Raw genomic sequence first — 17,196 nt, forward strand, 5'->3', positions numbered from 1 at the left:
TAGGACTAGATCTTCAGTATGCTTCCTCTATAGGGTGATGGAGGAGATAGCAAAGCAAAGGGGGCATTTCGCAGTAGTAACACATCTATTTGCCCACTGGGTCAAAAAAGATGGCTTTGTATTCCCAAAAAAGTTTTTGTGAGCATGGAGCTTGGAAGTAAATCTCACTTAGCCACTGTTAAGAGCTGTATGTTAACTGACTTTCAGCATACATGCAATAAGGAAACAAAATCTCTTTTATCACAAATCCTTGGTTCACCTTGAAGAGCCCATATAAGAACTAGACTCAGCAACAGGCCTACATTCAGGACTGTGGTGAACTATATAGCAACCTAGGAAAGTTGCAGAGAAGGGAGCAAAGGGAACTCCCTTAGGCAAAAACCCTCTGGTACCTCTCCTTTCTGAAGAATGAGAACACACACAACCCCAATCCAACAAAGCACTAACCTTTGTCGTAATAAACCCCTAAAAGACCATACTGGGGAATAAACAGGGAATTAATATTTGAAATCCATCCTTCAATCTGCCATACTAAGTTCTGTTCGGTAACTAAGATGTGAAAGCTAACAAGACTAGAAAGCATTATAATAGCAATAAGGTAATGCATTTGGCTTCCTTCCAGACCATTCTGCCTTCTCTCCAGGCCAGCCCAATTTATTCAGCTTCAGTCCAGAAGAAAATATCCTTATAAATATCAAACTTGATCTCAAATAATGAGCCCTGCTAAGAGGTGAAGCATATCATTCTGCACAGAGCTGCACCAACACAGATCAAAGCTGGCTTGATTGAGTCTGTTTGGAGAACAAAGGAGCTGCAGCCTGCCGAGACACCAAGCCGTCCCACCAACACCGAAACACCAAGCTATCCCACCGACACCAAGACACTGAGCTGTCCCACCAACACCAAGACACTGAGCCGTCCCACTGACACTGAGACACTGAGCTGTCCCATAAACACCAAGACACTGAGCCATCATTAACCACCTTCTGCTCTAGGAAGAGCCTGGGCTGGGAAGCCTCTTTGGGCAAGGACAGCTTTGAACTGCTGAAGCCAGTTGTTTCTTGGAGCTTTAGCATTAACTACAACTTTTAAGACTAGGGTTAAGGACTACTCTCTTCAGAAAGCCTGAAACAGAAGTTGTTAATTCTCCTGTTTTCAGAAGCTTTCAAAGAAGATTTCCAGCAAACCACAATCCAAACACAAGCTGAAATGGCCATAAACATTTAAGAAAAGACTAATTTATTGCTTAACTATACCCTGCTCTGAGATAAAGCGCAGTAACCTCATCTTATTTTTAAACAGACTGGCTATTGTTTTCTTGCTTGACTGGCGCTAAAGGAAAATATGTTTCACTGTGTGGCCTAAAGACAGATCCTATTAAGCACAGTTAAATATTTATTATTTTGATCTACATGTTACAGACAAAATGCCTGATCTTAAGGCACAGCAATAAGAGTGGAAAGGTCTAAAACGCTGGCTCCTTTTGTGTCTTGCAATGTCAAAAGATATCTTTTCCTACAATACCCTCTGGCAACATCAAACACACACAAGGATATTTCCACTAATTGTGGGCTACATATCACATAAAGATCGATCCTGCAATAATTTCCAGTGTGAGAATTTTCAATGAGCACGCGGAAAAACCCAACTTCAGTCAAGATTTTCCTCTAAATAACTCAGATTTCTGGCACAGAGTTCCAATTATCCTTGGAGCCATTTTTGAAGTGCAAAAGAAAGGAGGAAAATGGGTTAATTCCAAGGAAAAGCTTCTTTATGGGGAAGAAACATGAAAAAAAAAATTGTAGGAACAATACTTTTTACGTAATTTCTTTAACATTAATATGTTTACCCAGGTTTTTAATTAGCAAGGAAGACTGAGAAAGCAGACACCTTATAATATCTGAGCCAGCTTATTTAGCTCCTGTTGTGTAAAGTACCAGAACCGGCACCGTCAGTGTACCTCCCAAGGAGCTGGCAACAGGCTGACTTGCAATTCCACAAAACTGGGATGCCAGGCTGAGTTCCTTAAATCTCAGAAATGTCTCGCTTACTTAAAGCTCCGCTCCCTGACTTATTCTTTGGGGTTTTTCACTTGGGTTGGGTCACAGGTCTTAAGAGTCCTAGATGACTGACCTCTTCTAGTTGGCAGGCTTTGATGACACTCTTGTATCGGTATTCATCATAGGATACACCAAAAATTATGTTTTCTTTTATTGTTCCAGGCATGATCCAGGAGACTTGAGGTGAAAAGGATATCCTTCCACTGTGTTTAATTTTACCCTGCGAAGGCTCCAATTCTCCCATTATCAACATCAGAAGAGAAGTCTGAAAAATCATTAACACTTGGTTAATATATCAGAGATCTGTACAACCATAAGAAATGCTAAACAAAATGAGAGTCACTCCGCTAAGTCACTTAAATGGTACATTCATCCTGTAAAGAGTGTCCCTATAGGTACTGATCTAGTGCAAGCTACAATTAGTGGAGATTTTCATGATACGTGTGGTTTTGAAAGGCCTCTGAAATGAGAGAAACTCCATTCAATGAACAATAAAAATTGTGTAAGATATCTTGTGAAAAAAGCATGCTGCTGCAAAAGTATGTTTTTTTAATTAAAATTCCAGTAATTTTACAAGGTAAAAATGTGAGTATCTGAGAGACACATACAGACATAAAATAATAGTATTTATGGAGAACGTTATTTGATTTTTAACATTATCAGTGACTATTTTGTTTGTTCTTTGTACAACACAATTCATGTTTACAATTTTGCTAGTGTTCACAAGCCTTTTATCTGTATTGCCTTGAAAAATGCAATTTCTTTATGTATGTGTATACAATTACTCACAAACTGCTCGGTGTGATCTGAATTTTCCTCTGTAACTGTTAACTCATTTACGTGAATACGTGACCTAAGTATATTTACTATTTCCCTTCATAAAAGAATTGATTGCAATTTCAGTACTGACATGTTATAATTTCAAAGTTAATCAGTAGCTTGTAGTAACCTTGTCACACATCACTGGCTACTAGATCAAAGAATAGAATTGAGAAATACAAGGAAAAATATGTTACAGAGCCATTTCAGCGGTGTTCTTATCACTAATAAACAGTCAACAAAGCTGGGACGCAACAGCCAAAGATCTAAAAATCTGTCTAAGTCACAGTTTCATGCTGTCAAGCCCAGAGATCCTTTGACAAGTTATACAATATGTGGGGGGAGACTCACGAAATTCTTTCCATTATACCAGAATCTAAATTTTCCAAAATGCTGAGTAAGAAGTTTCTGATCTTGCAAAGGACAGCCGCTTAGTATGTTTTGCCCACTGGACGTTAAACTGCTGTATCTTGTGCCATATAACATAAATGGAAAATAAAAAACAAACCCAACCCTATCTAATATTGAAGCAATATTAAAGAGCTGATGTCAGGCTTCATACCTGTTACAGATAAAATAAGTGTGCAGTCTGTTGCACAGGCCTGACAACTCCTGGAATATACATACAGTAACAGCCTCAAGCAACATGAAGGAAACCTTAAATTAAGAGGGTGTAAGGAAAGGATAAACTCTTTTTTTTTTTTTTTTATTTGGGGCAGAGTGTAAACCTTATTTTTTGTAAATCTTTCCGATAATATTATAAGCCTTTTATCTTTATTGCCTGGAAAAGTGCAAATTTGTTGTATGTATATACTCACATAAACTGCTCAGTATGATCAGAATTTTCCTCAGTTTCCTAAGTAGCTGAATAAAGGAGATATACATACGTCCTTCAGCACTTTCTAGTTTACATTTTTGTATTACAAGTATCAGCTTTAGCAATAGCTGTTTGAGATTATCAGCAACATAGGAAAACTCTTCTGTTAATTCAGAAGTATCACAGTAAAATGCACCTCAGCACATCAGCTTGAGGACAATCTCATGTCCCTTGCTCTTTCCTATTGGTATCATTACTGAAAAATAATGTAGAAACCTTGATCATATTGAAATTGATGGGTCCTTTGCCATTGACTCCAACAGACCAAAGATTTTACCCAACGCAAGTAAAAGAAATCAGAACATGTTCACCAATGATTTGTTAAACAAGAAAAGAAAAGTTGCCAAATGCACAATGAACGTTTATTTTGACTTTCACGTCTCAGAAAACCCAGTCACGATGAAAGACTCATCTACTTACTTGCTGTTCAAAGTGAATGCGTATCACAGTTCAACGCATTTTATATTAATGAGGTTAATTGGCTGCGTTATCTGCAAACTAAATGTATTGTTAGCATTTTGGGCTTCTAAAATGACGATTAATCTAAACCACAACTTTTCTCAGAAAACCATCAGTTTCAACAGCACCTCCTCAGGCTTTCACACAGAACTCATGGAGCCTGTCTGAGCGCGGAACTGTAGGAACTGGAGCACAAGTGACCAGGTATACCACATGTCTAGGGCACACGTCCTAGTTACCTGGCTAATCCGTGGCAGGCTTGTCAGGTTACTGACCATCTTGTGTTCAAATTTTTCCTTAAAATGTTAGCAAGGCAGGGGGGAAAAAAAAGTCTGCTTTCTAGCACACTGAGCCATCTGGATATCTATGCTATGTTCTCCAGTTTATTGTTTTAAAGGCAGGGAGATTCTCACCATGAGCATTAACTTTAGGTTTCAGTCTGCATTATTCCTGCAAATCTCCTTTTACTTCCTATGGAAAAATAGTTTTGTAATTTAAATTGCTATTTCCTTATTAAGTCTGTATCCTCGTATGTACAAAAAATATCCAGCAAACTCTTTCTCATATTGGCCACAGAGTAAAACTTCAAATAACTATTGGCCATTTTATTTAAACTTACAGTTTATTCATACTTTTTCCTGCAGCCATCATTTTTACAGCGAGCACAGGATAGCAAGAATACAGTAACAATACAGGTAACAATACAGATAACAACACAGTATTATTCCTTAAAATCATTAGGACTTTTGTTGAAACAACAGAAATAGAAATACCTTGCCTGCTCCAGTAGATCCAGAAACAGCTAATAACTGTCCCTTCTCAATCTTGAAATTTATGTCCTGAAGAACAGGAGAGGCATGAAGGGGAAAATTACTGAAGAAGAGATTGTTGTCAGTGCTAGGAGCTTTGCTGTTGTTGTTTTCCTGGTTTGCTTTTACAAACAGCTCTCCAATTCCCTGCAACATACACAGATGTGTATTTGTATGTACATAAAAAATAAATAAAACATGCATACGCAGACATGTACATCATACTATGGACTTATGAAAACATATGAACTTACTTTTCTGATGTTACTTTTCCTATCTATAACATATGTATTATATTCTTAAATATATATATTTTTTATGTATTATACTTGCTCCTAAATTTGTGGACACAAATAAAATTTGCCTATTACAGAACTGCTTTCCAATGTTTATACATGCCACAGCCTGATTCTGTTTTCAGGCTGGCTTAAATCAGAAATAACTACTTATTACAGGCCTTAACACTTATTAAAAGGTCCCTTCCAAAGTTTCTTAACCATGGATAATTTGATATCATGCATTAGTTACTGAAGCCACTTAAACTGAAGGAGTGTAGGCTGCTCTTTTTAAAGAACACCAAGGCAAATATCAGTAAAAAAGATACACTCTGTGTTTTAATTTCGTTTGGGTAAAAGTACTAACCTCATCCCAAAAAGCTGTTACTTTGTCCAGCTCAACCCCAGTGGTTGTTAGATTATACTCCAGGGCTTTATATTCTTTTTTCAGCAAGAAATCCTAGAAACACCATGAAAGCAGATGAGAGGAAACAGTAAGGGACGATGGCCATATCACACAAAGCAGTACATATTTGCCAACACTGAGCACTAGCTAATATTTCTGATGGTGCTATTGCATTGTAGTGTCTTAGAGAGAGGCATAAATATAGCTTATAAATGTCTTTCAGATGCAGGAGATGTTTTTGAAACTAGCAATTCTTTCATTGCTAGTGAAAACATAACCATAAATATATGCAGTTCTGGTTTAGAAAGAATATCAAAACTTGGCATTTCCTTTGCTTTCCTTTGCCTTTGTATCAGGCAGTATCACCCCTCCGACCTTAATCCTTTTCAAACAAAGCTTTGGTTTTGGAGTAGGATGTGGAAGGTTGCACTCTGGTAAACAGTGAAACAAAGCAGCTATGTGCTGCTATCTCCCTATTCCAAAACTGCAAGAGATTAAAAGAGTTAGAATGATGTCTCTAGCAACAAAAAAAAAAAGGCAGATAATGATCCTGGACAGTGCAGCACTGAAGTAGTGTAATTGCAAATGACACAAGTCAGCAACCCAACACTTGTGTTACCTTCTGGGATAATACTAGGAAAAAAGAGTAAGCCTATGCTAATGTAGGCAAGATAACTTTTCTATTCCATGATTTTGTTGGTACCATCTCCTCTAAATTGTCTTTTTAAACTGTGTGGAACCAAGTAGGTCTATGTGGGCAATACAGTGGACAAACTAAGCAGATGGTAAGGGAGAAAATGAGTTCTTTACAGTAAACTTGCAAATTTCCCAAGTAGAACAAGCAGAAGGGAAAAAGCAGATGATTGAAAGGGCAGGAACCAAAAAACTGGAAGGCAAAACACACACAGTATATGCAAAAGAAGGAAATGATAGCTAGGCTTTCATAACAAAGGCAGTGGGGTCATCCAGTGGAGTTGCTGGAGCAGTGAGTCAGAGAAAGCACACTGATCCTGAAAGACTTCATGGTCTAGAAAACACGGGCCTAGCTACAGGGCAAATACAATAACCCAGGGGACATATCTGGCCCAGTGAACTCTCTAAATTGATGAGGAAATTAAATCAGAGAAACGTATGAGTGGTTTATTATTTTTGTTTATGTTTCGTGTGACAAGTAAGGGCATCAGTGTTCTGGGATTCTGTGCAGTCTGTCTATGGGGTCTATACTGACCCTGCCACAAAGAGATGATTATTTATGGATTCCAGAGCACTCACAGAGCTAATACCCCAAAGAAAAGCATTCAGCAAAGTGAGGGCAATGGTATGACAACTGGGCTTGCCAGTTCTGTGACAGGGCATTGGATACACTCTTCCAGGAAACAGGAGAGACAAGATACCTCCACTAATGCCCAGGGAATCTGAGAGCACAAGGACTGCCTACATTAGGACCCAACAAGGCATCCTTCTGAATGTCGAACAGAAAGGTTTATGGCTAGATTTCTCGAATTTTCTGCCCAGTTTAAAATCATAAAAATCCAATACCTGCTTCTTATTCTATATTAAAGTTCAGATTTCGGATTAAGATCTTTAACTTCCTTATTAGGTATTTTTATCACACTAAAAATAATAAAATGTATGTTTTACCAAAAAAACTATAAATATGTTAAAAAAAGCCTAAGATTTCACCCTGAAATAGAATAAGAATTCTCTTCCTGAGGAGTGATTTCAAAACACAGATAAAACAGATAGAGTTAATGAGAATTCACCTTGATTTGACTCTGCAGATAAGCCTCTCATGCTGGTATATGAGCAATTGATCTCAGTAGGTAAGGTAGGTAATAATTATTTGACCGGTACCTTAATTATGTTTAGTACTCATAATGAATGAGATGCACATTTGCATAAGATGCACAATCTCCTGCTGTTCTTGCCACTAATAGCTAGGAAAACAGAAGATCTGTGACTGCAACTACTGGAAGCTGTGCTATATATAACATACACTAATTTTGTATTTCCTTTTCTGAAGGAAAAACATCTCTTAAGCACCACAACTCATGATATATTTTTATTAAGTAAGTTCTTTATTCTGCAATGAGAGGAAATAACTAAATGCCACTGTTTCAAAAAAGGCAGTGTGCAGGTAGCATGAGACTCCTGTGGTTACGCTGCCTGGGGAACCATATAACAATATCAAGATTTATAATGACATTTCATGGTGTGTAGTCAAAGCAACATATAGTATATTTGGAAAGACTGCATAAATGCTGTGTGCTTTTTTTGATCAACTGACAAGATAACATGCTATAAAGAATTAGCTTACGTACTTGGGAAGATTTTATTGTATGTACCCTACCTGTATTTTGTTTATTGCTCCAATAGAGTCATACCAGGTCTGTACAGACCCGGGAAACTGCCTGGTCACTGTCATTCGAAGAACAATGCAGAACGAAATGGTGGTAAATATTTTTCGGAGAATAATTCCTTTAATCACAGCATATGGAAGCACAGCTAAAAACACCACAAAAAAGCCTGAAAAGAAGAAGGCTGAGCTGTTGAAATATCTCACATAAGCAGCTTTTCGGGTTAGCTTCAGTTCAGTTCTGTTAAAAAAACAAATACATATAATTAGTATAGGATTCCAGTTTACATCTTACATCTTACAAATATTTTGGATAGAACTGTTTGTAAAACAATTAACTCAGAGGCTCATTCATCCTTGTTATTTTCTAGGATTGCAGTTAAAAGCAAGATTCAAAACAATTTTTGGACCTAAAAAATAATTGGAGCCAAATTTTGGCACCAATGTTCAGAGATGTCAGACAAAATAACAATAATCTATGTCACGATTTAGATATCTCATAAACCACAAGCCTCTACAATTCCTGGCACAACCATCCTTAAGCATCTAATGCTGTGATTTATGACACACTCCCAGAAGCGTCATCTCATACCCATCTGGTCATCTAGATAGATAACTCCCCTAGAAATAAGATACTTTGAAATGCCAGATTTGCTATACATGACCATAAGAAAACTAAAGAGCTATCCACAATCCGATTATAGGGTCATCTCCTTTTGCAGGGCACCCTGCTAACAGCTTCATCCATGAATTAAGGTATCAGTTAACCTCATCTTGAAGAGGTGGAAGGCAGAGAGTCTGCTTTCCCCCTTCCTTTCTCCATAGAAGCTCAGTCTACGGAGCAGCTTACGGACTGCTGTGCAGTCAGGAATGCAACTGGTGATTACTCTTAGCTGCTTCCACAATGTCTATATATCTTACAGCGAGCTATTAAATAAAAAGAGAAACAATCTAGGGAGCGTAATTCATTTTCTGAGTTGACAGTCCTAACTCACAGTGCTGAAGCTTTCTATTGACTGCTCTCATTTTGACCCCATTCACTTCACACGCCCCAGGTGCCCTGCAGCTTAGCTTTGCCTAAACAGAGGCACCTCTGCTGCACTGAAAGAGCAATTGCTCTGCTGCAAGAGCAATTAACTGGGGCTAGAGATGGAGCTAGACCCCAAGGTGCCCATCCACTGGGTGAGTGCTCTAACTACTGGGATACTGTGCAGAAGTTCACAGTCACATTGGTGATGGTAATACCTGGTACTGCAAGGCTGAGGACCGTAATCTTTATGTGTGTTCTGGTATTAAGCCAGTGTGTGCATGCAACACCCATCCAGGATTTTGGAGCTGTGTGGAACGCCCTTTCAGCTCCACACTATGCATGCATGAGACTTCACGTGCATCCAGCATCTTACCAACTTTTGTCAGCCAAAGTGTTCTTAAAAGTCCCTGACAGAAAATCTCAGCCAGTTTTGGAGCAGGGTGCCTAGCACTTCTTGTTAAGTCTGTATTTCACAAGTGAGGCTTGAAGAAATTGGCCAGGCATGCAGGTCACCACCACAGTAGTAGCCACTGCCCTGGAGAAAGGGGCCTTTTAAGTCCCTCCAGAGCTTGTATGAGACTGTGGGTGGCAGCACTGAATAGGGATAACAAATATTTTTAGGCTTGGTGCTCATCCAGTCCCACACAAACACCTGGGTAGAAGCTACCAAAAATCCCCCCGGTGCTGAAGCACACAGCCGCTACTCCAAAGAGAGAGAATCAAAGCACTAACCCTTTTCAGTATGCTCCCAAGTACCAGCCACAAGCTGACCCAGCCACAAGCAAAAGTTCTCCAGAGATGGGTCTGTCTGTGATACAGGCTTGAGAGCTCTGTAAATTAAGCACTCATTTGGGACAGGTCTTGCTGATGCAATATGGGCACTTGGAGAGAGATGTAATGGACACTAAAAGCCTCGTGCATGTATAGAGCGTAGACCAGTGTATGTTTGGTTTTGAAGTGATGCTGCAGGAATCAGTACAAATATATGAGCTTGAGATTCTTTGCTTTATATAAAGATGTATCTTCTGCTGATAAACTATAGACACTTCCAACCTTGGACTTCACCTTCTCCAGTGCTATGCTATGGTTCAGGGGAACAGTTTGGCGTTGCGGTTTTTTGCTTCTCTGAATACATTGCATAGCCCTTAGGAGTGCAGGTACATTTATTCAGACACCTGTTACAAACAGTTATCACCAGTACAGGCTTCAAAGGGTGCACAGGAGACAGCCCGTATTAGTCCCTCTGAAGTGTCACAGTTCCCTGGGGGAGTTTGTCTACGGCACTGTTACACCTGCAGGATGGCCAGACCCGGCAGCTCAAGCCTACCAGAGTAAGGGCACAGGTCTATCTAGTTCATTAGAGTTGATTAAACTGGGTTGCATCAGAAAATGCCAGCATGTAGAAGCAGTTTGGTAACGACTGAGTTATAACGCCCTGTTGCTAAAATACAGGCACAGCTTCACACACAAGGTCTTGTTTCCTACCAGCTTAACAAGCCAACTGATTGCGAGGCCCTGCAGAGCTGGCTCAGCAAGCAAAATTCAATTGAAACTCTGACAGCCCCAGGTTGACCTGTTCTGGTGATGTCTTCACTAAGTGACCTGTTGGATCACTCAAAAAATATGGTATTTTGGTGCAGAGAAGTAGAAGAGAGATACTTAGATCTTGTAATATTGCTAGCATTCTTGTCTTTTAAAAATCCATGCATAATATAATAAAAATTGAATACCAGCATTACAAAATTCACTATAAATTATTGTAGAAAATATAGATCATAAAATGACAGTCCTTTTTCCAGGTTTCTGTGACCACCTTGTGGACTAAAATTTATTTAATTCATTTCTACAGGATTTGCTCACAAGACGTGGTCTCAAATTTCCTAAAAGCAATGCATGTGACTAGAGACACCAGGGGAATCCTAACCTGGTTCCATCCTCAAGCTGGAACTCCCGGCCTGGATTCAGACTGAGTTTTCTCTGATCGTTTACAGTAAATCATTACAAATTTTAAGATCTTCCTTATTCTAAAGGTAAAGAACACTTCACTTTCCCTGGATTATCTTTCAGAAAGCAGCTGAACAAAAAGGTGTTTGTGTAATAATATCGTTTAATCTCTTTTATTTACATGATAATACGACACTTATATTTCTTTTATTTTCTTTTATTTTCCCAATCACACACCTGGCACAGAATTTTAATTCTCTGTAAAGAACTAAACAAACATACGGGACAGCTTTAGTGCAGCATCACCCATCAATCAATATGTCACTTCTCCTCCCTTCCCCCAGGACTCCCTGTCAGTAATGAAGACCTCCGTCTCATAGCTGTCAGCTAACTAGGTTAGGTCTTTTACCTCCTTTTTGCTTCAGGTCTGGTAGTTCCAATTCAATCTCGATATTAAGTGAAGAAATAAGCATTATACAAGGCTATCTACAGACAATAAATGTTAATGCAATTGTGCAGGACGAATACATGAAGCTGTGCTACTTTAATCCTTTCACAGACTGCATGTAACATTTAAAAACAGCTTTATTGCATTTCTCAGAAAATGGCTGCAGAGGACTCACTGTTTCTTCCACCGCAGAATAGGAAAGTCTGTAAAGCCTTAAGTAATCACCATCACAAAAGGGCTTTTTATTGTAAGACGAGGATAGGGTTGGCCAGAAACAAACACAGATGCCACAATTGTTTTACCTGCGCAAGCTAACCACTGAAATATCATTATAACAAATGAGGAAGCAAATAAAAAAAAAAATCTCACCTCCATAGTGAACTTGACAAATTGGGAAAACACCCAAGCTGCAGTGTGGGAATTTATGGTTAGTTTATGGAGGATTAATATTTGTGTGCTTTACTTCTTAACTAACAAGACCACAGATGGTGTTCATAGACCCCTAATTTTTTTTCTTCTGAGCGCATAAAAAATTTGACTAACAAATGAGAACACTTACTCACGGATGCTTTCAATCATTTTTTCCATTGCATCTTCCCAACAATAGGCTTTAACTGATTGTATATTTTCAATTATTTCTGAGGTGATGACAAGTCTTTCATTGATCTTTCCTGCCCTCTTATTCCTACAAAGTAAAATGGCAGTAGGTCAATCTTCATCTTTTTCATCCTGTATAGTTAGTTTGTATCCGATTATATCTTATGAAAACACTTTCCTTATATGTCTATGCTTAAAATGTTTATTTTACCAGAATTATTATGAAGAATGTAAAAGGAATAATTAGAAACCTAGTAATTGTTTTACTAAGGAGAAAATACAAGCGCTAAAAAGAATAAATCAAGTCACTAACAAGGAGTTTTAATTCTACAAAGCATTATCACTATTTACTGCACATTAGACGTTTCATCTTGTTAAGTTTAGACAGCTGCTGCTAAATAAGTAAAGGCTTGTCCATGACTTTCCCAACACAGCCAACACTCTTTGGGCTCCTCTTTTGTAACGATGTAATAACTAGACACCCTTAATCAAGTGGTATAAACTTCTTAAACCAACGTGTTTCAGGAAAATATATTGAAATATTTTAAAACAGTCTCATCACCTGTATTTCATCATCATTTGTCCCAGCCACGCTTGGAAAAAGGCCAGGACTATTAGAAAAGCAAGTCCAGCAAATGCAGAAGCTTCTAACATATCCCAGAGCAGTCCCATCAGCAGTGCCACTTGTAAAGGTGCAATCCATACAAAATGAGCCAAAGCAAGACCCTGTGGAAGCCCACAGCAGAAAATAATAATAATACAAGTTACAGATGTGCTCTGAAAACTACATGAAAAGGAAGAAGTCATTAAAGTGACACTTTGAAAAATGTAATGAAGAATGGTACAAATATTTCCAGTAGTAAAACAAGTTTATAAAGGAGGATTTGTGATCCTGAGCACATAGCATTCTGGGTGTTAATTATAATGACAGCGCAGCAATACGTATACATTCCACACCTAAACTTTGATTTTTGTAAGGCAAAGTTCAATCTCAAATTGTCTCTTCGCTATGTACATGCATGAGGAAAAATCCCAGCTTTGTAAAAGTAAACAGAATTTGCCATTCATGCTGGCTTTTTCAACCACTGCAAGATGAGAAAAAAACCACAGAAGAATCTTCTGAGAGTGATTTAATCAGATATAGGAGGCAAATATTACTTTGGTGAAGAGATGACTGTTGTGTGAACACAACCAATTCAAAACAGATTGTTACCTACTTCAGTCATGTTCCTTCACATTGGAGAGATTTAGGACTGAATCCTGTGATAAGGCTGCACAGGGATCTATGTTACTGCAGTTACACAGCTGCAACGATAGGGCACTTGTCCTAGCTTGTTCAGCGCTAGCTGACATTGGTCTACATAGTAAATATAGTGCTTAAAGTAAATACACCCTACAGTTCCAGTCATGTGTCTACAGTCTCTCTGATCTTGCTTCTTTCGTAGGAAGCAAACGTTGTACTACCAATGGGCCAATTAAATATACATGCTGAACAGAAGTTCATAGAGTTTCTGGTCCCCAAAGCCATTAGCAGGGATTTACTTCTGTGTCTTTAATGAAAGAGAAGTTTTACTGGAGACGCTGGAAGTATTGTCTAAGATGGATGTGTTGGGAATGATTCCTAATAAGGTCTTACATCAACACTTATTCAGACTTTTAGGAAAGCAGGTAATAGTGGCAACAGGATGCTGAAGATCATCGCTTGTTCAATGGCACGAATGGACTGGATCACCTTAGTAAAAAGGTACGGTGGTCAGGAAAAGAGGATGGAAGGGTTGAACCAGCAAATTCTGACCTCTGTGAAACCAACTGCATAATCCAGAGGTTTCCTGGCAGGTTCTCACTGGACTGTAGAACAAGCATGTTTTTATGATATACCTGGTTTTTTGGTTTTCCTCTACTAATCAGCATAAGAGATAAAGGATGTCGTAAGTATCAGAACGAGCATTTCCATGACCACGTGCCAACACATTTTCTTAAGCTAGTGATTCATTTTATATCTACAGTGAGCACTCAGTACAGTCCGTCATTTATGCTCCTTCCTTCCTTAATATTTGTCATGAATAGCTTGAAGTATTGCATTTGCATTTAATGGATCACCAAGTGGATTAAACAACTGATGACGTACCTCATCAAATTTGTTCAGATTGTTGGAAAGAAGACTGACCAATTGTCCAGTACTTATTTTATCTAGAACTCTGCTTGAGAGTTTTAAGATCTGTAAAAGAAAACAAAACCTAGAAAAATGGCCATATAACTCATCCCCATAAAACAGAATAAATACAGATAAAAATAATAGGCAATGGTACAGTAGTATAAATAACAATTCACTTATCTGCTTATGCTATAGTCTCATTAAACTTGTTATTTATGTCACTTGAATTTAACATAGCCATTAAATTGCTTTACAAATATTGATTTATCGACTTAGTCCTTGCTTTCTGTTGCATATTTTATGTATATAGATATATATGCAAATGCAAGTTTTAATTAAGCATGCATGCTGTGTACTGCTGTGCATCCTCAAAAATCTCCTACTGTGCCTATCTTGACAAATATTTTTGAAAGATGTTTTCACAGTGAGCTTTATACTAGAGTAACTAACATGTTTGTTTAAATTAGGTGCTTTTGGTATTGGTAAAACTAAACACCTTTTTAAATCTTTGGATTTGTGAATATGTGATGCATCAGTATCTGTTGATTCTTCATGCTATAGAGATCTCACACAGTATCATTCAAAGTCAATCCCTTTTATGTTATATTTATTGTTTAAATTTTCACCTCTAATCCTCTTTTGAAAATATTCTTTGGCCACCAGCATATGTTATTCTTCCTTTGCAATACACATGCATAACAGGAGCACAGTGGTAGAACAATTAAGGCATCTCACCACATATCCAGCAAGTCTGAACTTACACAGAGGCTGACTTCAATCAAACCAGCTGTAGACGAGTATTTAATTCTTTGGACTTAGGAATCGGAGAGCTGTCAAAAGCTGATGTTAGCCACATTATTCTTTTGTGTACTTTCTGTTCCTTGACTAACAAAACTATCAATCTTTCAACAAACTGGCCTAAAAGTTACGTAGGCTACAGACAGAGGTTTGGCTTTGAGTGTAAATGAAACAATTACCTTCTTATAAATCAAGCTAAACATAGCTATCCTCATTTGCATTCCTATATGATGAAGACCAAATATAGCAGGGTGTATGAGTAGTGTTCTCACAAAGAAGAGAAGGCACAAGCCAATGCCCAGGTAGTAGGCTATGGATCTTTCGTCAGAGTTGTCTGGATCATAGGAAGCTATTATTCTTCCCAGCAGAAGGGGTTGCACAGATTTGGTGACTTCCTGCAAATGGAAACAAGAGAAAAATAATTTTGGTCAGTAGCTTGTTCATTTTTCTCAAAATGGTTCACATTTTAATTTCAAGTCCTACCAACTGAGATTTACAGCTTTATATCTTAAATGAGGAAGCCAGGTCTGTTTGCTCTGCAAACCACAAAAAGTTGCAGTAATTGCACAGGAAAACAGACAACTCACTGCTGTCTTAATCTGTGATGCTCCCGCAACTCCACCAAAGCAAATCTAGTTTGTAAATTTTGTTTGATCATTTTCTACAGAAGTGACAACTGAGATTAGCTTCCATATTTACTTTTCAGAGTTGTAATGGATTAGCCACATCATATGACTGAATCCAGTTTAGCAGGCTGGATCTCTGTTTTGGCCCCTAGGGAACAATTCTCACTGCACTTTACTGGACTTACAGGACACAGGAAGACTCAGAGCTCCTGAAATGAGCACCAACAGAACAACACAGTGAGGATATAGCTATCGCACCTCGAATACTGTGTTCAGTTTTGGGCCCCTCACTACAAGAAGGACATTGAGGTGCTGGAGCGTGTCCAGAGAAGGGCAACGAAGCTGGTGAAGGGCCTAGAGAACAAGTCTTATTAGGAGCGGCTGAGGGAACTGGGACTGTTTAGCCTGGAGAAGAGGAGGCTGAGGGGAGACCTCATCGCGCTCTGCAACTACCTGAAAGGAGGTTGTAGCGAGGTGGTGTTTGGTCTCTTCTCCCAAGTAACAAGCGATAGGACGAGAGGAAATGGCCTCAAGTTGTGCCAAGGGAGGTTTAGATTGGACATTAGGAAAAATTTCTTTACTGAAAGAGTGGTCAGGCCTTGGAACAGGCTGCCCAGGGAAGTGGTGGAGTCACCATCCCTGGAAGTATTTAAAAGACATATAGATGAGGCGCTTAAGGACATGGTTTAGTGGGCATGGTGGTGTTGGGTTGACGGATGGACTCGATGATCTTAGACGTCTTTTCCAACCTTAATGATTCTATGATTCTATGAAAACATAAAGTAAATGGAAAGAGCGACAGAATAAAAGTATAAACAATTTGGATCATCCTACCCAACAGTGCTAGAAATTGTATCCAGGATTGTAACAAGACCAGGATGAGAGGGCGTAAATGGTAGGGGAGGCAAGTTTAATAGAAGTCCCAGAGAGAAGCCAGTCCCTCCTGCACTGGCAGTCCCAGAACTTCCCATCCTGGGATGAGCAACATGGTAGAGGACGAGAGCAGGAGAGGAAAAAGAGGGGGTATCAAACTGCTAAACTGCAAGGCATCCAAATGATCTGCTATAGCCCTGACTTTATCTTAGCCTGCTATTACATTTGTCCTCAGCCTCCTTTTCTGTTGTAATTAAACCCCACTAGCGTTACCTCACCTTTGCCTTCCGTTTCCCTTCACACCCCCATTGTTCTCATACTTTCACTCCTATAAGCTTATTCTTTTCCATTTCTGCCTCTTGCTCCCTCTTTCCTTCCCCAAGCCTTCCCCAAAAACTGCAAAAATCATCGGTGTGCTGTGGTCTAACAATTTGCTTCACCTTCTGCATAAGCTTCTGAAGGGTACGTATGTGCTCCTTTGCTTCATTGTTATATTCAGTGTAAAAATACTTAGTGCTAAGAACTTTTATGTGTGTCTCCTTATCCTTCTTTCTGTTGTGTCTCAGCAGAAAGCATCTGATACTTCAGAAATAGCAAGAAACTTTTGAATTCTTTTTTGTACAGATGTGTTAAATTCTGCCAAAAAGTTATTAGTACTTTCCTG

At 38.8% G+C, this 17,196-nt stretch overlaps 1 protein-coding gene across 1 annotated transcript in view; it reads right to left on the minus strand.

The window, feature by feature from the left end:
* The window catches only part of LOC104081922 (cystic fibrosis transmembrane conductance regulator-like), a gene marked incomplete at both ends in the record, with an annotated part of 45,027 nt that overhangs the window by 20,762 nt on the left and 7,069 nt on the right, over positions 1–17,196 (minus strand). The window contains 8 exon segments of the mRNA XM_009584848.1: positions 2,134–2,325; positions 4,989–5,171; positions 5,667–5,759; positions 8,056–8,302; positions 12,043–12,168; positions 12,643–12,806; positions 14,209–14,298; positions 15,213–15,428. Of these exon segments, the coding sequence (XP_009583143.1) occupies positions 2,134–2,325; positions 4,989–5,171; positions 5,667–5,759; positions 8,056–8,302; positions 12,043–12,168; positions 12,643–12,806; positions 14,209–14,298; positions 15,213–15,428 (1,311 nt within the window).

This window comes from Fulmarus glacialis, unplaced genomic scaffold, assembly GCF_000690835.1.
Source record: "Fulmarus glacialis isolate BGI_N327 unplaced genomic scaffold, ASM69083v1 scaffold39879, whole genome shotgun sequence".
In the NCBI taxonomy this organism is placed as follows: domain Eukaryota; kingdom Metazoa; phylum Chordata; class Aves; order Procellariiformes; family Procellariidae; genus Fulmarus; species Fulmarus glacialis.